Source organism: Cavia porcellus, unplaced genomic scaffold (genome assembly GCF_034190915.1).
Source record: "Cavia porcellus strain 051 isolate PalLab524CR breed Dunkin Hartley unplaced genomic scaffold, mCavPor4.1 scaffold_6, whole genome shotgun sequence".
Lineage (NCBI taxonomy): Eukaryota > Metazoa > Chordata > Mammalia > Rodentia > Caviidae > Cavia > Cavia porcellus.
The window spans coordinates 71,377,850-71,401,405 of NW_026947489.1; the positions used below are offsets into that span (position 1 = coordinate 71,377,850).

General features: G+C 51.0%; 1 protein-coding gene and 1 long non-coding RNA gene across 5 annotated transcripts in view; one reads left to right on the plus strand and one right to left on the minus strand.

Moving 5' to 3' along the window:
- Rab11fip4 (RAB11 family interacting protein 4) overlaps positions 1–23,556 on the minus strand; it is a 121,721-nt gene that overhangs the window by 32,079 nt on the left and 66,086 nt on the right. The window contains exons 1-2 of one of the 4 annotated variants that reach the window (XM_023565005.2): positions 13,043–13,266; positions 12,168–12,240 (exon numbers count right to left, since the gene is read on the minus strand). The exons of 1 other annotated variant lie outside the window; for it this stretch is intronic. Coding sequence is in view for 1 of the 3 variants with exons in the window: in XM_013152192.3 (XP_013007646.1) it covers positions 13,043–13,072 (30 nt within the window). In the remaining 2 variants the exon portion in view is untranslated. Of the gene's footprint in view, positions 1–12,167; positions 12,241–12,716; positions 12,875–13,042; positions 13,315–23,556 lie in introns of those variants that run through there. 2 more of the 4 variants (XM_013152192.3, XM_063250985.1) reach the window with 2 other exon arrangements.
- Positions 16,192–22,505, plus strand: LOC134476485 (uncharacterized). The gene is made up of 3 exons (XR_010048185.1): positions 16,192–16,764; positions 16,864–17,124; positions 19,161–22,505. It is a non-coding gene; the product is annotated as an uncharacterized LOC134476485 (long non-coding RNA).

Consider the following 23,556-nt stretch of genomic DNA (forward strand, 5'->3'; position numbering starts at 1 on the left):
CTGACAAAACAGGAAGACTACAGAGATGTCAAGTATGTCCTGCAAAAAGGCCAGGAAAACAAAACACATGTGCTGTCACTGTAAGTAATACAGTGCGTGGAACATGTTAGGGAAGACTGCCTACAGTGTGATAAGCGAAGATTTAGTTTTTGTAGAATATTATTGGTATTTTCATTGTAGTTCATGTAGGGATTTCTTTCTTTCATCTTTTTTGAGACAGTTTTACTAATCTAATGCAGTTCCAGCTGGCCTTGAACTCACTTAGTAACCCAGGCTGGCCTCAAACTCAGTGATCCTCCTGCCTCAGTCTCCAAGTGCTGGGATTACAAGTGTGTGCCACCAGGTCCAGTTAGGAACTTATTTGTGTTGTTCTTTTTTAGACTTTGTACACCAAAAAACACTTGATGTTGAAAATTTTTATGTTTTATAAATAATAAATATTAAGAATCCAGTATTCCTTTTTTATATTTTTTTCTGTTAAGTACTCATTAGCTAATAAAATTAAAATTCATAATTCATCAATAGGAATATTCTAAAAAATAAACAAGGATTTGATATACCCATGATTATTGGCCTTTAGCACAAAAAATGTGTTATGCAAGCAGTCAGAATTCCAAAGGGTCAGACCCAGGTGGGCTGGGGATTTAGCTCAGTGGCATAAGCTCCTGCCTTGCAAGCAAGCAGTTGTGAGTTGGATCCCTAGTACCCATAAAAAAAAAAAAAAAAAAAAAAAAAAAAAAAAAAAAAAGAGTAGCTGGGTGTGGTGGCTCACACCTATAATCCCAGCTGAGGCAGGAGGATCACTGTGAGTTCGAGACCAGCCTAGGCTACAAAGTGAGCCAGCCTGAACTACACAGCGAGACTGTCTCAAAAAGACAAAAAATGATTGATCCAGGCTCTCAAAGATTATTCTTATGTCAGAACACTAGAGAAGTGCTTGATCAAGACCATCCACAGTAGATCCCTCGTTGCTGCCCTCTCCAATCAGGTGCCAGGCTCTGCCCACTCTCTTTTTGTTCTTCCCATGAAGGGAGGTTCCCAAGACACTTTTTTTGCTATGGGCTGATCTTTATCCCCCTAAAATTCATGTGCTCAAGTCCTAATACCAGGAACCTTAGAAAATAACTGGATTTGAAGACAAGTTCTTTGAAGAAGTGATTAAGATAAAGACATTAGGGCAGGCCCTAATCCAAAATGACCTGTGTCTTTAAAAAAGGAGATGAGCCAGACCCAGAAATACAGGACAGCCACACAAAGACACAGGGAGGAGATATCTATGTACAAACCAGAGACAGATCTCAGAAGAGGCCTTGGCACCTTGATCTTCTTTTTTTTTGTACCAGGGATCGAACTCATGACCTTGCACTTACCAGGCAAGCACTTGAGCCACTGAGCTAAATCCCAGCTCCGGCACCTTGATCTTAAGACTTCTAGCCTCCAGAATTGCAGTTGTTCAAGCTTCTTGCAGAAGTACTCTGGTCCCTACCCCTGGCAACCAATACTCTCCTCCTACCTCCCACCTCCAGGGAAACCACCTCCCCACCCCAATAATGAAACTGAATGCCTTTAAGGTCAACTAAATTCACACCCCAAGAGAATTACTGGCTCTGCAGAATCTCATCAAGAGATTCAGGATTCACCTACCAGTATCTCAGCAGGACATACCACTATTTCCGTTTTTAATTTCATTACTGGGGATCAGACCCAGGGGCTCACATTCTAGGCAGGCACTCTACCCCCGGGCTACATTTCCGAGCTCCTGGCTGCTTCTTAAGAGACTGCATTTTCTGAAACCAACATTTGTTAGATCTGTGCTGAGCAGGATGATGCTTTGGAAACACTACTTACATGGGAATCTAAGTTAATTATTCCTATTTTCTTGTGCTTTCTCAGTAGCACAGCTATTGTAGCTTAATTTTAAAGAGGTATGCACACAGTTCAGAGACATGAGTGTTGCCAAGTCAAATTCTACATGTGCAAAACTGTATTTAGTGCAGTTACAAGACAGATATAAAAGCTACTTTATCTAAATAGTGACTGGTTTACAGAACAAGAGACAGCCAGTCGGCCCTAGAACCACAGGCTTTGAACACACAACCTCTAATCCTGTGGCCAGAAGGGTCCAGGAATTGAACAAGACAGTTCTAGTTTCCCTGTACCAGACAGTATTTCTGGCTACTTAAAACCCAGAGCAGATCCCTTCCTTCTGTTGTGGTCAGTGTGGAAAGGAGGGTCCTCCTACTCCTGGGACACGTGGGGACCCCACCCAGCTGAGATCCAGGTTCCCTATGACATGGTGGTGACCCGAACATATCTCCCCCTTGTGCCATGGCTGTCAGGGTCAGTAATGGTAACAGAAGGTACAGCTGAATTTGGCTGATTCATCTCCAAGGAAAACACAGGAAAGGTGAAGCCAAGATGAACCCACCTTCTGACCAAGCCCCGGAGGGGGTGTGACTATCCCCAAAGCCCTGAGTCTCAGATCTAATTGCCTTGGTGAACCCACTTCCTGACCAAAAGGATTTAAACAGGCCATCTGGTCTTCTCCTGCCCCTCAGCCAGAGCAACAGCCTTGATTTTCAAATGAGAATGTAGACTTCAGAGACAAACTGTCAGGGATTATGAAAACAGAACTTAAATCGCTTCCACATCTGGAAACCAAATTCAGCAGCCAGTCCAAGAATTCCAGGCATGCCAGCCAGTGAGAAGCGCCGGGTCAAGGGAGGCATTTCCCTCATCACCTACCTGAATGCACACAGTCTCCTTGTCTACATGAGATGAGAGGCTCATGGAGCCACACAGAGGGCAAAGGAAAAGAGTACCTTCCACTCAACCTGTTCCATGCATTATAGCAGCTCCTGTTTTCTCCCCTAAAATCTGCAAGGAAATACAATCTCCTCCTTATCAGAGTGGGAGCTTTGTCCACAGTGTTCCACCTACCTTCCCCAGAAGTTAAGCTGCTGTTACTCTCTTTATTCCCCTTTGCATTCAGAGTCACTGTTGTGCAAACCTGAATCAGGGCTTCCAAACCTCAGACACCCCTTTAAGTTCCCAAAGGCTTCTGAGGCAGCTCCTATTCCCATCAGCCACCACAACTCCAGTTCTCCTGAGAAACCCACGGGCCACATGCTGGGGCAACTCATGTGTCAAGGCAGAAGCCACAGGCTGCGCACTGACAGGGCGCACACTGAGGACTCTCCTGGCTCTTGGAATAAGTAGCTATTCTGGGCTACAAATTATAGCTTTTAAAGATGTGGCTGTTTGAAATGAGGGCTTAATTACTCACACAGCCAAGAACTTGTAGGGCTTACTTTGGAGGCTCCATATTTTATCATCATAATGGAACCTTAGACCCTAAGTGAAGGTTTGGGACAGAAAGGCAGTATCTTGGGCACACTCCCTCCCCTCTGGAAATCCATCAGCCAGGTACCCTTGAAAGAGGGGTTAATGTGGGGCTTCCCAGGGACAGGCCACTATAGACTTCAGGGAAGGCACACCTAGACTGAGTGACACATTGTCCGAGGTTTGGGGAGAAGTCCCTACCCCACCCATCTCTGCCCCAGAAGCCTTCAAGCCATGGGAAGTCAAGCAGGGTGCCAAAGTTCACCCACACCTAATGGTCAAGGCTCCCCCTGACCTGTTCTTCCAGACCAACCAGATCAGATCAGAACCATCTGCCTCCTGCCAAGCCCTTCCCTGCTCCATATTCTAATACTTCTCACCAGCCTGGGGCCCTAGCAATTCTCCTAGCAGGGTCAGGTCAAGTGACCTTCTTTGTCCTGTAGCCTCTGAAGGCCACTACCCAGCTACATGTTCTAGCATCTGCTCTCTTGAACTGTAGCTCAGTTTGGAGATCCTGGTGCGTGGAGGGATGAGGCAGGTCAGGGGCCATCCCCGGCTTCCCACAGTGGGGAGAAGTGAGGAGGCATAAGGTCTGATTGCAGCTGTAGCTTGGGAAGCCCCTCAGAGACCCTGTGAGCTCCCCACTGGCCACAGAGACAGGTCCTAGCATCTCAGACCAGCAGCAGAGCCTCCTCCAGCAGACCTCAGCCTGAGGACAACCCACCACCTCTGCTCCACACCACAGGCTCCTGCCCCTTTTCCACCCTGTCCTTGGCACACACTGCTTCTTACACATGGGGCATCAACACCAGCTCAGCAAAGAGGGGCTTCAAGTCCCTCACACTGTACACAAAGTTAAGGGAGCCACTGGTCTTCATTGGAACCTCAAGAGGGGGCCAAGGAAAGGTGAAAGGAGACTTCTGAAGAAAACAAGACTTAAAATTACCCTCTGCTGTAATTCCAGCACTCAGAAACCTGAAGAGAGGTGTTCAAAACCAGCCTGAACTACACAGCAAGTTCAAGGGCAGCCCAGACCACACAGTGAGACCTTATCATCTCAAAATACCAAAGAAAACAAAACAAAAACAAAGAAAAAAAAATGCTTGCACTTAAAAGTCTCCTTCCTGCAAGCAGCTCTGGCCAAGCCTCGCCTGGTGTGGCCCTGTCAGCCATGCCCCTCCACAAGATAGACTCTGTTCTGTTATGTCACACTTGGTTCTACTCCCTTCCAAAAAAGTAGTAAGAACTGTGGGAGCAACAAAATCCAAAATGGGTAATTGTCATTGTACAAAAGAGAGGAAAAGAAAGTGCTCCAAACGATATAACTGCATGTATATATAAGTGTATAAGACAGATAATGATATCACTGAGTTTTGTTGGATCATTGAACAGAACTGTTTGCAGTCTCACTGTTGGAATGTCCACTTTACAAGCTTTAATTTTGTGACTTGAACAATTATTTCTAAGATGACAATATGTAATCCATTAACTAGTGATTTCCTACTGTTTTTTTCTGTAAATCTGTATAACTTGTACCCTTTCTCTGCTTTTTTCTCCTTAAATAAAATTTAAAAAAAAAAAAAAAAAAAAAAAAAAAAGATGTCACCCAGGCCTCTGAGAACAGCCCAGGCCAGACCCTTACTGCTCTAGCCAAACCCTGCACAGCCTCCCACTGAAGCTCTTCCTCTCCCTGTCCTGCCAGCCCCCTGCAGCTCAGTCATCCAATGGGGGCTCCTGCTCGCAGGTCCCTCTGTACTCTCTGCCCACAACTCCCCTATCTGTCTCACAGCGTTTTGTCGAACACCGCGGTTGGGCCGGCACTCCTGGGAATTCTTGGCACTTAGCTAAAGAAACACAAAATCCATTGTCTTAAATGTCTGAGGAGGAGCACACATCTATTAAGTGTTCTCTTGTGTCAGGTATGCCTGTGCAACAGCCATTGTAACTCAGATTCAGAGTTGTGACGTGATTTATAGAAAAGGTCACATAACGAGCAGGGCCAAGGTCTGAAGAGGAGGTCGGACTTCAATGCAGCAAGGACACGGAGGGTTCCCCGTGCTCTTAGAGTGCAGTGTCTGCCACCCTGTGGACAACACGGAGCGCCTGGGGAGTCTCTGCTGAGCCCCACAGGTCACAGGAACAGGAGGAGCCAACAGTGCGGGTGGCACCAGGCACTGGACAGAGGCTGCAGAGACCACCAAGCACAAGCTTGGAGATCCATGCTACTCGGCGTGGAGCACAGCCCTCTTCCACTTCCCCACCACAGAAGCTACGTGTGGAAGCATCATGTAGGGAGGGAAAGGGACGGGGCATGGTGGCACATGCCTGTAATCTCAGTATGGGGGTGGAGGGCTGAGGCAGGAGGATTACTGTAAGTTCAAGGCCAGCCTGGACTACACAGTAAGACCCTGTCAAAAAACAAAACAAAACAGAGAGAGAAAGGAAAAGGAGTTTTTGTTTTTTTTTTTTAATTGCTAAAGGGAAACATTTGAAAATGAAAACACAGGCAAAGTAGGAGGAGGATGTGGGAGAGTCAAGGAGCTCTGAAACACCAGTTTTGCTCTGCTGCCTCACGTCAGTGACCAGCTCTCTGGCTTAACCCAGTTGGAGCAGGGCAGTGTGACCTTAGATGACACACAGCCAGAGATTCAGGCATAGCTGCCTTGTCTTTAACCAGGGTGACTGTTAGCATCCACACCTGAGGCTCAGGGAAGTTGCTCTGTTTTCCCCAGGCCACACAGCTGGGGAGCCAGCTGGTATCTGAGCCCTGTTGGCCCGGGGTCCAAGCCTGCCCCGTGAACCACCTCATGACTTCCCCTCCTACGACCCTACCACCACTACAGGGCAGTTATACTCCCTTCCTTGGAGAAACTAGGCAAATTATGTAACTCCTCCAGAGGTTACCTAGATTCCATGTTTCATTAAATCCAAGACGCCTCTGATTTTAAATTGCATTGTTATTTTAAGTACAGGAAGAAAGAAAAGGTACTTACAATGAAATAACACACCAGCCCAAATACAACATGAACCAAACTCAGATGTTGAAATGTAAAGGGATGCAAGGTATATTTCAGAGAATCACAAGTTTAAGCCTTGCCTGAGGAACTTAGTGACTTAGCTAGACCTTGTCTCAAAACAACAAAGACCTAGGGATGTAGCTCAGTGCAAAAGTCCTGGCTTCAATTCCCAGTTTTAAAAAAATATATATAATGTGTCTTAGAATCAAATCTGCAAAATTTGATGTGACCATAAATGGAGAGTGGGGAATTTAGTCACATACACACAGCTGTGTGTATATACAAGGCAGGGCAGTCCACAATCACACGCGCACTTGTACAGAGAAGTACACTTATACCCTCACCACGGCTGCTGCAAGATCTGTCTTTGCTAATACAGCAACTGGTGCAGCTATGCATCGGATCATGCAAAAATGGCTGGCCAGACTGGCCCTGCCCACAAGAACCCTCAGCAAGGCCAGGAGACTGCCCATTCTCAGATACCTCATTTGGAGGCTCTCTCAATCATCTGTCCAGGCAGACCAGCATTCCTCAGTGGAACTGCAGGACTAAAGGGATAAGCTGGCCAAGCAGGTAGGTTTACTCCTCGGAAAACTACCAAGGACGGTCACCTAGTGTGCCCGGGCAGCTGCACGGCCTGCACCTTCCAGCCTGGCCCCTTTCCAGGTCTTCTGTGGCCTGTAGCCAGCCAAAGCCATACAGCTTTAGTAAGGCAGAGCAGTGGCTGCCAGCGGTAGATAGGCAACATTGCTCCAGCCTGGCTTTTCCAGCTAAGCACAGGTGGATGGACAGGCAGGGTCCAGTGGGAGGGGAAGAGCACAAGGAGAAGGTGCACAGGTCTGCCATGGGAAAGGAGCAGACAGCCTCTGTGAGGAAGGGCTAGGTGCCACCCTGTGGGCTACCTTACTGTGAATCCTGGGGAGAAGGCTGTCGGCTGGGAATGTGCTTTGCATCTCATTTACAGCTTGCCATGCAGGTGCCAGTCACTTGGGGCCCAGAGGCTATGTCTGCAAAGCCGTCAGTGCTTTCTTTAAAAACACAGAAACTGAGGAAGTAGAGTTTTGCTTCTCCCGTACAGTGCAGGCCCTTGGTGATGGTGTCTGTCTACCTTCCTGTTTCAGCACTCATAATGTCCTGCGAGAAACTATTACATGCTGAGGTTGAGGGTCCCAAGAAGCAAGTTGGTGGGAGGGTGCAGGAAGTGAAACAGCAGCTCTGGCTCATGTCAGACGCTCTTTCAAGTGCTCCCGTGCCTTTCCACGCTAAGTTCCCATAGCAATCCTGTCAGGCAGCTACCTGCATCATTCTTGTGCTGCACAAGGCACAAGGAAATTCTGCAGCTTGCAAGTACCAAGTGGCAGAGTCAGGATCCAAGCCCCGACTTCGGAGTCCAGGCATCTGCCTCGCCAACTCCCTAGCTGTCCATGGAGTGCCATCCAGGTAACAGCCGGAACCCCTCCGAAGTGTTTTACATCACGGGGCCCACTTTACCTTCACCACTAACTCCACTCTACGCATGGGGAAGTGGGGCTCAGAAGCATGAGGATGCTTGTGCAAACTTCCAGCAGCAGAGCAGAGTCTAGATCCAGGTGTTTTTCTGGCTTCAAATCATTTGTTCTGCCTTGAGAACCAAGATTAGCTGGGCATGATGGTGTACACCTATAATTCCAGCAGCCAGCAGATTGAGGTAGGAAGATGGTGGAGACTTTGAGACCCTCTCTCAGAGACCAAGAGAAGAAAAGAAAAAAGCTTTGAGGGACTGCCCACGAGAGGAAGGTGCCTGTACAAGATGGGTATTTCTCCCAGGAAAACCAGTGAGCAGGAAGGAGAAACCTGCTCCTACTCTTTCTCCTACTCTAAGTCAGAGACTTCAGTCTGGTTCAAAGAGCAGAACACTCAGCTCTTGCACCCTAAGTCCACACAGATGACAGGGGCTGCCTTTGAGGTATGGATTCCATTTTATGCAGGGTACAGAAGAGTGGGAGGAACCCAAGATGACTACAAAAAATGCCCACCCACTCTCCCACACTCCCACTTTGCCTAAACTGTCTCTTTTTGGTCCTTTAAAAGAAAGAGGCTTGCATGGGCAGAAGCACAGATACCAGCAACTTTGACAGAGCTTTGTTTTATTTGAATATTGTTGACTGTGGCTGGGAAAGATCCCATTTGTCTAGGAAGATGAAACAGGTTGAATTAACTAAAAATACGACCAACAAGAGTTGGAAAGCTTCCCACTGTCAAAGGAAATCAAGCAGCAGGGTTAGACATGTTGGTGTTATTAGTGCCAGTCTACCAGGCAGAGCTGAGCTGGAGGTCACCCAGACCTGATGGCTCTGGGCCATAACAGCTGCCTCAAGCAACCCTCAGCCCACATTCTGGTGTGTACATGTTTGTGACTGCCTGCTTTGCCCACCTCCGTCTTCTTTCCAGATCAATGGGAAAAATTAGGAAGTAGCCCATAGCCTCCCTGGGAGCTCGGGAAGGTTCTGAGAACCTAGCTCCTACTCAGGAAGGCCTCGGGTCTACAAGAGCCAAGTCACTGCCTCAGCTTTGACTGGAGCCCATGGGGACCGGCCAGTGCCAATTCCACTTCATTAACTGTTACAATGAGGCCTCAGACACTTGGGTAAGACTTGTCACCTGCAGTCAGACACCTGGCACAAGAAAATAACAGCTCCACACAAAAGCAGATGACAAAGGTGTGCCTAGGCCTCTGGTGCACTTTCCTCCAACTGCAACCTCGTGGAGGCTCCAGATCAGTGCCTGGAACTGTGGCGGCTCAAAGCTCACAAGTCCTCCCAAGAGAGCATATGCTGTCCCGGACAGCTGGCCACTAACTCACCCAGTCACCAGAGCTCAGGGGCATCCTATGCTTTAGCCAAGAGCCCCACAGTGAAGCCCACTCGAATGTCTCTCTCTCTCTCACACACACACTTTAGGGGCCTAAGCTGGACATTGAATAACCCAAAAGCGGCCACTCAGGTACCTAAGTGCCTCTCTGGGGCCCCTGAGGAACCAGGACAAAGAACTGTGCTGTCAACAACCCAAGAGTAGAAGTACAAAGAGGGATCAGGACGGAGCCCAGGCAGGGCCCAGCCAGCGTGGACAAGGACACGCTATCGGCTACTTCGTGAGCTGGTCTTGACTCTACCCTGCTGGGAGCTCACCCACAGGAACCAGGAGATGGCCCCAAACAGCTTCAAGACTCAGCAGGTACTCACCACCGGAGAGGGTTTGGCTAGTTTGATGTGAGCGGAGGAAACACTACAGCCTGGCACTTATCTGACGGAACCCGAACTGAGTGACACAGAGAGCTCTTCCCTGGAAAACGCCTTCGTGCTCAAATGCCCTCAACATAAAGGGGCTGCAAAGGGCAGAGCAACGGACAGCAACCTGTGCCATGAAGTCCCATCTCACCCTGTTCTCCTGGGACTCTTGGCTGCTGCCTGACAGAAGCCACCACCCGAGCCTTTGTGCCTTTGTGACTGTAGCTCCTTTGGCTGTTCCTGCCTTTGTCAAGGTGTCACCTTCTCAGTGAAGACTTTCCTAATTACCATATTTAGAAACCCAATGTCCCTGGCATTTAAATCCCAGCAGTCTCCTCCTGAGGAGGCTTTCACTCCCATCCAGCTCAAACACTGCCCGCCTTCTAGCAGGTTGGCCACACTGTAGCAGGGATCCTTGCCTGTTCTGTTCACAACTGCATCTTCAGTACAGAATATGGCACAAATGAGACACTCAAATGTTTGTTGAGTGAATTCAGGAGCATTTGCCATTTGCCAGGCAATGTCCTGGAGACTGGACATACAGAAACAGGGAAGTTCTATGCCCTGAAATGCCATCATACGGACGAAGCTGTCCTACCACCCAGAAGAGAGCACCATGTCCAGCAGGACACCAGGTGGGCCTGCCAAATCAACATGCTCATCTTGTGGTGCCCAGCTGGCCCTGGCCAGGACCACCCAGTAACCCAGCTGTGAAATCTCAGTGGCCTTCCTCATTGCAAGGCCAGATATTCAACACCACAAACACCCAGTTATGAAGTCAAGAGCACACAGAAACAACCAGAGAAACAGAGCCCAGTGCTGGGGTCCTGCCTGCACACCTGGCCAGGCCAGGTCACTGTGGCGTTAGCACATGCAGATGAGATAAGGCTGTTTCCTTGCGTCCTTTTTAAAACACAACCAGGATGGATGCTCCGTCCAGGCTGGTTCCCTACCCTAAGATTCCTGCCCTCTGGAACTGCCTACCTGCTGTTTCTTTTCTTTCTTTTTTTCAGTCTTTTTGACACAGGGTTTTGCTAGCAGTTCAGGCTGGCCTTAAACTCACTTTGGAGCCCGTGCTGGCCTCAAACTTGCAGCGATCCTTCTGCCTCAGCCTCCAGAGTGCTGGGATTACAGATGTATGCCACCATGCCCCTGCTGTTTCTATGGGAGATTCTCCCTTGACCTTCTCATTACCTTCACCTACAACAGACACAGAAATCAAACTGTGAAGTTGCTGGAAGCAGGACTGATTGTTAAAAAAAAGTTCTGGGAATAACAGATCACCCAGAGGGACTTCCAGCCTGGGAAAGGAGGCATTGAGCCACCTCAGGGGGCAGGTTGTGAAGGTCCTAGCTGAACATCTATAGAACATCTAAATGGCTGTAGCAGCACACACCTGTAATTCCAGCTACTCAAGAGGCTGAAGCAGCCAAGCATGGTACTGCACAGCTGTAATCCCAGCACTTGGGAGGCTGAGGCAGGAGGATCGTTGTTGTGAGTTTAAGGCCAATCTGAATTACAGAGCAAGATCCTGTATCAAGAAGAAAAGAAAAAGAAAGAGGCAGAGGCAAGAGAATAGAAAAGTCACAGCCCAGCCTCAGCCAATTTAACGAAATACTATATTGAAGTAAAAAATATAAAAGGGTTTGGGACATAGTCCAGAATGCTTCCTGGGTTCAATCCCAAGTACCAAAGGAAAAAAAAGGTCCTATGGAGGGGATATGGCTGGGAGGCAATGAAGATGCTTTTAGGGAAGCGCACAGGGAGAAAGGACCCTCCCCAGCCTGGAACCTCAAAGGAGATAGCTTAGAACTCCCTACCCCCTAACTCCTACTGCCTTTCTTCCCTCACTTGTCTAAAGTCCTTTCCAAGGACAGGCTCCAGGCAGTCTGTCCTGTTTGCGAGATCTCCCTTGGGACAAAGGTCACGCTTCTCTACCAGCTAGCTGGTCATCTCTCCCTTCAGCCCAGCCTTATCTCTCTGGCTAGCCTTAGTAACCTACCCCACCCCTTTCTCCTAAAGCCTAGGGTCGAAAACATTCCAAAGCTGTTTTCTGCTAAGCACTTGTCCAAGGTGTGCCACCTAGGGGCTCATTCTGTGGTCTTCACTAACTTCACTCATGCAGGTCACACACTCCATAGTAAAGCCACAATGGAGCTCAAAACAGCCCAGATCAACCAGTCCAACCTTAGAGGAAACCAGGCAGGACTAGATTATAGTAAGTATTCAAGGAACCCTGGGGCCTGCAGACACGTAAGGGAAGGGAAGTGTCCCACATATAATATTCCCTAGATATGAATGCCAATTGACAGGACAAGCTGTGGGCCAGAGCCCTGGCGCCAGCACTGGAGGAAACTGGGGCTGGGTGGCAATGATATCTATTGCAGAAGCGGGTCCACCGCATTCATAGCCCCTGCTCCAAGATTCTTTCTCCCCATCCTGGCTATCTTCCACCTGAAGAGGGGCCTAGGGCCGCCCCGTGGGGATGTGCCTGCCCCACTGCTTCCTTGAGCCACAGCCAGGACCCCAAGAGCCCACCTACCTCCTGTTCTGGGGAGACAGGGCAGAGGTGTGGTGAGTCACCAGGAATCAGCCAGGGGTCTGCCACAAACAGCCTGTGGGTAGAAACAAGAACCCAGACTCCTCGAAATTCCTGGAGTAGAAGGCCCGTAAATGAGTCAGTCAATAAAAACTGACATCTTCTCGGGGTGAAGGGATGAGTGATTTCTAGCCTTGCTCCAGAAGAGCAGGAGCAAAGAGAAGCAGAAATGGAGACGGAGCCAGGTTTGCCAGAATGGGAAAGAGCCTGGTCCAGGGCTGTGTGAGCCAAGGCTCCCCAAGCAGATTCCACAGTCCAGGTCCGCAGAGACACTTGTCCCGGCAGAGATGGGGTTGTGTAAACAACTACTACAAAGACGAGTGTGGTCCACTCGGGGCTGAAGGATGAAGGGCTGGGAGCCTGTGCCTACCGCCAGCCCAGCCGTAGCAGCATCTCCCCGAGATAAACCAGGGCCCCGACCCATACCCCGGGCTGAGCTAGCTCTCTCCTCAACCCGCAGAGCTCCCGGAGGAAAGAGAAAAACCAGGAAACCTGGTCGGTGCAGCCGCCGAGGGTTACGGAAAACTTCGCAGTGCACAGCTCCTTGAGGCCCGGCGGAGGCGCGCGGGGGACAACGCCAGGCTCGGGGGGCAGGAGGCGCGGGATGGAGTGTCCAGGCGACGAGCCCTCTTCCCAGCCTCCGGGCTCCCCAAGACACTTTCTCGACTGGCCACCCCTCCTGGCGCCCGGGGCGGGCGGCAGGGACAGCGCCGCTCTTCGGCCGCTGACCCGGCCGGTTCAGGTGACCCGACCTCCCGGGAGGCGCGGCCCGGGAGCAGTCAACTTCCCGAACCCCGGCGCACCGCGGCCGCACTTACCAGGATTCCGGACGCCGGCGGGGTGTGCATCCCCGTCTGGCCGCCCGTGGGTCCGCGGCGGGGACGAGACGCCGGGTGCGGGGCAGCCGGACGGCGGCAGCGACACGGTGACCCGCGGCGGAGTGCACGGGAGCAACTGCTCGGCGGCGGCGCGCGGCCGCTCGCTCCGATGGGCGCCGAAGGGGGCCCCGGCCCCGCCCGCCCGGTTGCCGGGAGACCCGCGTGGGCCGAAGGGGCTCTTTGTATCAAAGCGGCGCTGACATCACGAGGAGCCCGGGCTCGGGGACGCGGGGGGCGGGGCCTCAGGCCGGGAGGCGCGGGAAGAGCGGCGGAGAACCCGAGCCGGGGGGCGGGGCCCAGGTAGCCTCGCCCACTCAAGGTAGGGGCAGGTGCGGGGCGTCAGCCAATGGCCGTGGGGCTGGGGTCAGTGGGTGGAGCTCGCCTGGGCCCGCCCGAGCCCGCGCCGCGAAGTGAGCTGGGCCGGGGATTCCCGGAGGCCGAGGCTGTGCGTGCTCGTTCGTGCCACGCACACCCGGCCGCCACCGCTGTGCGAGATTGCGGCCAACGCTCCCGGCTTTCGGACTCGGCTCCTGGACCCCCAACTAGGACCGGCCAGACCGCCGCCAGCCCGAGTCTGATGGCTCCTATTGACTTTTATCCGGATTCCTGCCCACAATGTTTCCTGTCGTTTGGTGTAAAGGGACAGCTATCTGTAAAACCAGCTGAGTAGTGCAAAGAATCGAGCGGCAACAAGAATCAAACCACCAGACAAAAAGAGGAGGACCTCTTTCCGTAGAATAGCAGTAAATCTAATTTACATCAGAAATGCGGCCCCTCATAACTCTGTATCATGCTCGGGGTTAAAACACCTAAAGACAAAAATGATGCGATTAATACAGAGCAGCTCATACTACAAATATGGTTTCTTTTTGACTCCATGTTGCATTATGTAATTTAGGGGAGCAAGCAGATTGTTCTCCTGACTGACTGGCTCCAGGCCACCTGTGCCTTTCCTGAGTCGTCCGTGTTCCAGCACAGTGGCACAGGCAGGATCAGCTGGGCACCTGTGTGCTCTGGTCCAGCACCCCTATACACACAGAGACACACAAGCTTCTCTGCCCACTTCCTGCTCTCAACTTCCTTCTCCCCAGCGTTTCTCAGGCAAATAAGTCCCCGGCTCCCCCATTTACCAGGGCAAGGCAGTTCACAAGCTCATTAGAGCCTAAACCTGCTTGGCACAGCCTTGGCAAGAGGGGCATCCAGCCAAAGACTGCCTGGGAAGGGAGGCTGCAGCAGTTGACATGAGGTGGAAACAACTCCTCGGAACTCAGCCTGCAGTTTCTGAGCTGACCTTTGGATCTGTATGCAGAGCCTCAGCCTATTCTCGGACTTGTTGGTGTCCACCCCACAGTCCCTCCCATGCGGGAGTTAGAGTAGTGCATCCTGAAGAACTCTGGCTTGGGAGTAAGGCAGGCCTGCCTTTGAATCCTACTCAGTACAGATTACGTCAACTCTGTGACACCTACTTTATTCATCTGTAAGGCAGGGACAGCACATTCCAGGGATGCTGTGCACCCTCATACGTATGGCACCCAGTTTTTGGTTTTCATTAGAGGTGTGACACTCAGATGTGTCCTGGATCCCACAGCAGGCTCCAGGTACCTTCCTGGCTCCACTCTGGGACCGACAGCTTCCTGTGGAGTTTAGGGTGTGGCTGAGTGCAAGCAATCTAGCTTGGTTTCCCTTCCTCTCTTGAAAAACTTATCCTACGTTGCCCCTAAGGATGACTGGGCTCCAGAAAGCAGGTCACATGGCAGGATCACCCATGGTGAAAGTAGCAGATCCTTGAGCTTTCATTGTTTGGGAGAGGGGGCTGTCTCACCATGGAGATGAATATGCAAGTCAGACCTGCCAAGCCCCTCAAGCCCCAGGAGCCTCGGAGAATGGCAGAATGGCAAGAGGAGACTGGCTTTACAAGAGGGCAGTGGAAGGGGTTCGTTCTAGCAGACCCTTCTTTATTTAACCCACAGGTAGCAGGGTTGGCATTTGTCCTGAAAAGCAGTGCCAAAGAGGAAGACCATGGACAATGAATACTTCTGGGTGGGTTTGAGGGCTGCCCAGTTTTACTTACCAAAAGGAAGTCTTTTTCGATACCCCCCCCCAAATAGTTTCAGTATGTAGTCCAGGCTGGCCTTCAACTGACTAGTCCTTGAACTTGAAATAATCCTCCTCCCTCAGCCTCCCCAGTGCAGGAATTGTAGGCATGTGCTGCCCTGCCCAGCAAGGAAGTCATTGAATGTTTTGGGGTCTCAGTTTCAACCTCTATAAAACGGAAATAAGGCATAAGTGTCTAGTACAATGTCTACTTGGTGTAGGCACTCAATAAATAGCGCCTAGTTACTCCAGCAACATTAACAAGCCCCAGTGGGACTCTGGTTCTCTGCATGAGCATAGTCTTGGCCTCACTGCTTAGCAGCTAAATGACTGCAGGCAAATTTAATTTCCAGTGCCTCAGTTTCCTCATCTGTAAACTGGAGAGAATAGTAGCATATGTTTAGGATTATTGTGAAGAGCAAGATAATTAGACAATACAATACTTAGAGCCTAGTACACAGCAGGTGCTTAACAGACGTAGCCACTACAAATTGTCTTTATGGCACAGAGCTCAGAGGGGCAGAGATGAGAATTTAGGGGATTTAACTCAGTGGCACAAGCACCTGCCTTGCGAGCAGGTGGTCGTGAGTTCGACCCCCGGTACCAATAAAAAAGGAAAAAGACAAAAAAAAAAAAAAAAAAAAAAAAAAAGAAAAGAAAAGAAAAAAGAAATGGAAACCCAGCCAGATGGGTGGTGTATACCCATAACTGCAGCACTCTGGGAGGCTGAGGTAGGAGGATGGTAAATTTGAACCCAGCCCGGGCAATTTAATAGTTTATGTGAGATCCTGTCTCAGAGAAAGGGAGAGGGGAATTCTTCTGGAGAATGTAAGAATAATTTCTTCAAGAAGGAGGTTACTATGATTCAGTCTTCTGATGTGTTGAAACAGTCTCGGCTGTCGTTGATAGGAGGATACTGTACCCCGTGATGATGGTTGGCAAGGTCAGATAAAAGCAGCCTCTTAAATTTCAGTGTCAGAGGCCCTAAGCAGTGGTTTAGGAGACAGCAGGAGATTCCCGACCCCAAGCTGCTACTCAGAAAAAGCTGCATGCAAGGGCCCCTCTTCTTCAGCAGGGACATGTCACAGATGACCTCTGCTTCCTCAACCAGCCCGCCTGCCTCAGCCTCCTGAGGGCTGGGGTTATAGCCCCAGCAGCCTCAGCAGGTTTTATTGAGTCTGGAACCCAGGCTAAGTCTTCAGAGATGCCCAGCTCTATTTCTGTCAACCGGTGCACATGGAATGATGGGTTTTCTTACTCATTCAAACCCAACTGGAGGGGTGAAACGGTGAGAAAACCCATTTCCTCTTCAACAAACATCTCTGACTCATGTAACCATCCTAAAAGAGGGGGAGGTGGGAAGGGGAAGTAGAGAAGGTCTCCTTTTGACCTGGCCTTGGGGAGGGCAAACCGAGGGGAGACTTCCCATTCCTCTGCTCTTAGCACCATCAGGGGACTGAATACTCACTACCACATAAATCATTCTCCTCCCCCTGCCTGTAATCACAGAATTTGGGAGGCTGAGACAGGAGGATCACCATGAGTTTGAGGCCAGCCTCTGCTACATGGTGAGTTTTAAGGTCAGCCTGAATTGCTTAGTGAGACCTTGTCTCAGAAGAAAAAGAAAAAAAAAAGTGGACCATTAAGGGCCTCCCTCTGCTCTCCAGTATCCCTGGGGAGCAGGCACCTCTGTCCAGTTTGGCAGGTTCTGAGCAGTAGCAGCTGAAGCCAGGCCGCTGGGGTTCACCCACGTCTGCTTGTGACATCATCTGGGGAGAGCCTGGCCCTGTGGACGGACCCAAGGACAGCCTTCAGCTCCACCACCTGGGTGAGGATGGGGCAGGGTACTACTACTCAGGAGCTGCCTTGTACCCAGTTCCAGGCCCATGAGACAGATGGTGGCACCTCCCTTGGTGCCACCAGAGAAGGTGAGTGGAGTGAGGCCGAGGTTTCAGGGATGGAGAACGGGCTTTGTTGCTTCCAGAAATGTTCTGGGGAACTCCCACCTCCGAGAGCAAGAAAGGGTCCTGTGGGCAAATCAGCAGGTGATTCGAGGTGTCCCTTGGCAACATCACTGCGATCCTTGGCTGCAGAGAAACCTGGCAGCTGTGTAAAGGCAGGCTTGAACAAAACCTCCTCACTTGACATTTAGCAACGGGAAAACTTGGTGTTCTGGTGTTCCGGGAGGAGCATGCTTGGGGAGACCATGTGCCAGACTCCCGTGCACCAGGGGGTGTTATCACTTTGGTTTCAGTGATACAGCAGCAGTGCTGGCTTCAGCAGCACAAATACTAAAGATATGACACCAATGCCCACATAGCCCGAGATGCAGACTCATGCCCCACACCCCTGTGGAGCAGACATCACTCCTGCTGTGCAGACAAGACAGTGAGGCTCAGAGAGGCTGCTTGAGGAAACCCAGCAACACAAAACTGTACCTAACCAGAAAACAGAGGCTCAGGTTGCTCAGGTGCTGTTCCCAAAGTGACCCTGGTGAAACCCACTCCTCCCTCATTCACTCTCTGGTGTCCTTATTACTCAAATGACATTCACTGGGTGGGATGCACAGGCCGGGCACCACACTGCCACTAAGGACAAGCAGCTGTGTCCCGGGAGCAGCTGCTGTTCCACTTGTTCCCACATCCCTCCTGAGCCCAGGACAGTGCTGGCGCCAGGTCCCCTGCAGGGATCAGTGAACATGCAGGTATCAAAGCTACGTGTTCCTCAGAGACCCAGTGCCCAAGAGAGGGTCCTCACTCTGCCCCAATAGCCTTGCATCTCCCCAGCTGTGGGGGTCCTATCTGTGTACAATGGGTAGGAGAGCTTTGGGCCCCCCCCCAGCTCCCTCCATGGCCCTTCAGCTGGACCCACAGACTATGCTGTCTGTGGGGTCACCCCCAAATCCTCCCCAGAGCAGCTCCTCAGCAAGTGTGCCCAGGAGGTTCCCTGAGACTTCACCAGTCATGGACACTGTCCCTCCTCATGGCTGCATAGGCTCCCTGCCTCCTAGCTCTCAGCCCATGAGGAGGCTCTTGTCTCCCCCAAGGCACACGCCAGGGTGCTGGTCCCTTATCTCAGAGACTTATTCTCCACTCTTACTCAAGGGAGGTTATGTCTATTGATTTTGGTACCAGGAATCAAACTTAGGACCTTGCACTGTGCGGCTGAGCTAAATCCCCTGCCCTCAAGGATAGTTACGGGCAGAGACAATTTTACATCCTTCATCCAGTCAAAGGACACATACCGAAGCAAACACAGTCCATGACAGTTATCGCCCGAATTATCTTAGTGAGGCTGGAATGAAAAACACCCCAAGCCCACAACAAACAAACCACCCCACCCAGGGCTCCGCAGGGCTGCAGGCTCTTCCCTGGAGAGAAGGCGGTGGGCCCAGGAGATGGCAGTCTTGCAGCCAGGCCTGGGGAGGCTTACTCACTCCAGCCTGCAGAGCCATTCCTGAATAAACAGAGGCCACAGCAGTGCTGGAGACGCCGGTGGGGACACTGGGTCCGCCCTGTCTCAGGCACACACACCTCCTTTGTGGCTCCGCTTTCAGGGCTGGGCTCAGCAAAGGGAAACTGAAGGCGCCTGGCATTCACTGACACTGAGCCAGTGTTCCTCCCCCGTGGGGAAACCACAGCCCGGCTACCGCCCAGAAGCCTGAAGGAACTGCTGTGTTTAGGTGGAAACTAAAGAGGGCCCAGCCCATAGGAGGCCTGGGCTGGGGAGCAGAGGCTGCCCTGGGTGCCCTAAAAAGTGTTCCTTTCAGGCCAAGTCCCCTGCCATCCCCACTAGACCACAAGGCCACATTCATGGGTGTGAGACCCCCTGGTGCCCCAACAGCAGAGGCTGTAGTCCCAGATCACCCTGTCTGCATCACCTAGCACTTGCCAGTATCTCCCAGCCTGGCTTCTCAGTGGCCCAGAGTGTTAATAACAGTAAGATCTGCTTTCCTCATTTGCAGGATCAATGTTCTACAAAGTTGCCACCAAGGCTGAATAATCAGCATCACTGCACAACTACTCCTAAGAGAAACACCCAGCTTGACTCGCCATGCAGTGGATACATAACCTTGCTTTATGCCGCTCTCTGTGTAAAGATGCCTTTCAAAAATCCGATACAGATTCACTACCGTGGAATGCATGAGCGCAGAGCTGAAACTCATCCGCACCTGCGGAGGCTTCTTTGACGCGTTCTTCATAACACACATGGTAGCCATCCTGCCCTTAGGAACCCAGACAGCACTTAGGGACCATTTTAAGTAGTGAAATCACTATCTGGGAATGGTGATGCATATTCAATAATGCCAGTGACTCAGGAAGCTGAGGCAGGAGTATTGCAAGTTCAAACCTCATTTGGGGAATTCAGTGACTTTCTCAAAAACTGGGGGTGAGGGCACTGAAAATGTAGTGCAGTGGGGAAGCTCTGGTTTCAATTCCCGATACTCTAAAAAAAAAAAGGGCGAAATCACCTATAAAAAAGATCAAAAATGAAGAAAACATGGCATTCAATGAACCCAAAGAGGATACTCATTTAGAGTATGAGAGCTGAAATGAAAAGGTAGCCTGTCCACCTCCACTGTCAAAGGGAAGCTTAAATTACCAACACTCTAGAATGTCTCCAGATGACCACAAAAGCACTGCAAGTATTTATTATGGACGGTGAGATTTATAGATACGGACTAATGTAATGTAATGAGGATCCCCATACCTGCAGGACAGGGCTGTTGAGGGCGGGGGCGGTCGTTAAATGACACATACACTCTGCCTCCCACCTGCTACAGTACATGGCTCGTCACTGCACCCTGATATTTGGGCCCTCAACTGTGTCCCTTGGAAAGATCTTTGCTCCTGGGGTCCCCCTTCAGTACCTTATGCTTTATCCCTTTCTCTGTCCCTACTGGTTCATTCCTTTCCTGATTATGCCCAGCTTTAAAGATCCTCCCATGCAGCCTGGAAATTTAGCTCAAGGGTACAGCACAGACCACAGACCTAGCACACACAAGGCCCTGGCTTCAATCCCCAATGTCACAAAACACAATTAAAAACCACCGTCCATTCAGGACTAGTTGAAACAAATGATTGTTTGTACCTGAAAAATCACCAGCGTGCTTGGCCCAGGGAGTCTCTCCTCTTAACACGTTCTTACTTTGGCACTAGGGCATCCACCCACCCTCCTTCCCCCTCGGTCCCTAGCAATGACTCCACGGTCCTGGCTGGCTCTCACCCTCCCTGGCCTCTGCTTCAGTCCCTTTTCTTCTCATCCTTGGGGGGAGGGTGGGTCTTGTCTAACCTGTGGCTTTCAGTTCCATTAAACACTGCTGTCATCACGTGCTTATGTCCAGCCTGGGCCTCTCCCCTCTGCCCCAGACTACTGAGCCTTGTAGCAGACTGTCTGGGGTACCCAGCAATGGCCCTGGAGGTACACAGAATTACACTACACTGGTGCCTACAGCAGGGCCTCAGCCGACCCCATAGGGTTTGGAGCTGTACTGAAAACGGCCAGGGACCAAGTCTTACTATCCTCACAGGGACCGAATGTGAGATGCTCTAGCAGGGACTGTGATCCCGGGGAGGGTCTGCTGCCAGTCCTTCTTGCTACAGGAGGAGAACGAGGCTGGGACTGCAGGGGCCAGGACCCTCATCACAGCACGAAGACCACTTCTAGGAGGCGTCTCGTGTTAACACATCCACAACCTGAATGCAAGCTTCCCTCAAACCTGCTCTTTTCTCAGTCCCCAAAACCCATCCCACCTCAGCAAAGGGTACCAACACTCAGCCAGGAGGTCAGGTGAGCCTCAGAGTAGCCCCAGATGAGTCCCCACACTCAGCAGCAAGTCCTGCCAGACCCACAACTGCCACCAGCCCAGGCCACACTGCAATCTGTCTCCCTGCTCCAATGAACAGCCACCTGACAGGCCTCCCTAAAGCCAGTGCTGCCTTCATGTATGCACTGTACAGAGCTCTTTAAAATACCAAGTAGGAGAGCTGGGGTGGTGGTACACACCTATAATCAGAGCCACTCAGGAGGCTGAGGCAGGAGGATGGCAAGTTCGAGGCCAGTTTAGGTAATTTAGGGAGAACTTGTCTCAAAATAAAAAGGGCCAAGGATATAGCTCAGTGCAAAGGCCTTAGGTTCCCAGTACTGCAAAAGACAAATAAACTAACAAACAAATGAGAAAATAAGGCCAGAGGTAGGGCAGCTTTCCCAGCATATGGTATACTGGCACCCTGGGTTCCATCTCCAGTGTGGGAAAAAGACAAAAACGAAAACACAAAACAGGGCTGGTCACTTCCCTCTGGAAATCCCCTCCTGGCCTCCTCAGTTGTGTGCTCTGGCCCTCCACTCAGCCACAGCCCCATTCTTCCCACAAAACCACCTAACAACCTGCTTGCCTGCCTTCAAGGTCTCTGTTTTTACGGACCTCACGCTCTGCTCCAGTCACCTGTCCCCTCTCTTCCCGAGGGAACAACACCGGCCAGTGCCCTCTGCCCTTTGCTGGGCCTTGTTTCAAAGCGCTTGTCTCCACCAGACGTACACCACGGCCACCTTCCGTGTTTTCAGTCCCACCTTCTTCTCCGGAGCACATGGCAGCACCACTGAGTGAAGCTTTCGAGCTAACTGACGTTCACCGTGGATATTTAAGGTATGCAAGACATGAATAGTCAAGCGGTTACTACGGTGGAACAAATAACCATTGTCTCCTACAGAACAGCTACCCTCTACTCACTTAGCACAAATCCTGAATTCACAGGCTGGGGCGTGGCTTGGTGGTACAGCCCCGTCTTAGGGCCCTGGGTTTGATTCCTGGCACCCCGCACCGCAGACACAACACATATTTTTAGCTGTGGTCTTCATAGTATACATTTGCTCTTTAGACTTGTCCTTTCTATTTATTTACCCTAACCCTAACTTGCTTTTTCCACCTTTCCCTGGTAACCAGCTTTATTCTCCTCTGTACGTGTTTTATGTATTTGACTTTTTAAAAAAAGAGTCCACAGGAAGTAAGATGATGCAATGTTTCTTTTCTAAATGAAGCTTTATTACGATTATCATGACTCAGCTTTCAAGGAGCAGTGTGACTGCCAGCCTTTCCGTTCCCACCTCTGCCTCCACTGTATGACACTGCTCTCTGCTCTTCGAAGGCACTGGGCCTGACCTGGCCCCAGGTAGCGCTCTGCCAGGGTTTAGGGACCTGGCCTCAGGTGAGAAGATTCTTTCCTGCTTTTTAAAGCAGCATTTGAGGGCTAACCCAAGGCACCTTACTGCCTGACAAGGCCACCTACTTTCAAGCCAGCTCAAGTGCCAGGGGAGGGTACAGTTGGGCTGTAATACAATTGGGGGTTCCCATCTTCACATCTGGCACCCAAGGCTCACATGTGTGAAATGGGGATGTAAGTTTCTACCCCACAGATTGTCAGTAACACATCTCCAGCACTTGGCAGAGCAGGGCATGGAACAGGTGCTTAAGAAGTGTTTGTCCCCATTCTTCCCATGCTTCCCACACCTGGGTCCACCTACTTCTTTCTGCCAGGCACCATCCATTCCTCTCTGCCAGGCATGAGAGAGCCCCAGTGATAAACTTGTTTTCTGGTTACTGGGTTGGCTTGACTCAATACGTAGGCTCTTCTGCTTTTCCACTTGCTGTCTGAGCTCTAACGTTTGTCTCCCAGAATCCATCTCCATGGGTTCACCTTCTGGGAAGAGGCGGAAGCCAGGGGAGCGCTGGGTTTGTAGCCACGGAGCCACGTGTGTGCAGCTGTACCCAGCCTCAGGGCATGAAGACTGCAGGGGGCTTCCAAAGTCTGGGAAACTTACTGTTCTTGGACTCTGATGCCCTGGGGAAGTCACAGCCACTTTGATGGAGGGGGCAGAAGAGGTGCCCATGGGTTCCAGAAGCAGCAATAGCTCAGGCCCTCAGCTTCTCATAGGAACTGCCTGTCCCTTTATTCACCGATTTTCCTGTTCCCCCTCCAGACAAAAGTCTTAGGAGGGGCCCTTGCACCCTAGTGCTCAGAACACCAGCTGGCCCATTGTGAGCATCACATGTTGGCTAATGGTGAGCTAATTAGGTGAGCTAATGAACAACCGGGCCAGGTGCTGGACACCTGGGGTTACCTGGGTGACTTTGCAGCCACCTAACACTCATGAGACCTTGAGAGGCAGTAACAAAGAAAGCCAGCACTGGACACCACACATGTAGCTCATCTCCCCTTCACAACCACACAGGTGGGCGTGGCCGTACCTGATCCTACTGGTATGAAGACACCAAAGTGTGAGCTTCCTCATGTATGTGAGTAGGGGCCCTGCTGGCGTGGCCATGTGATCTTGTATTCAGTCAAATTTGTCAAAGTAAGGCA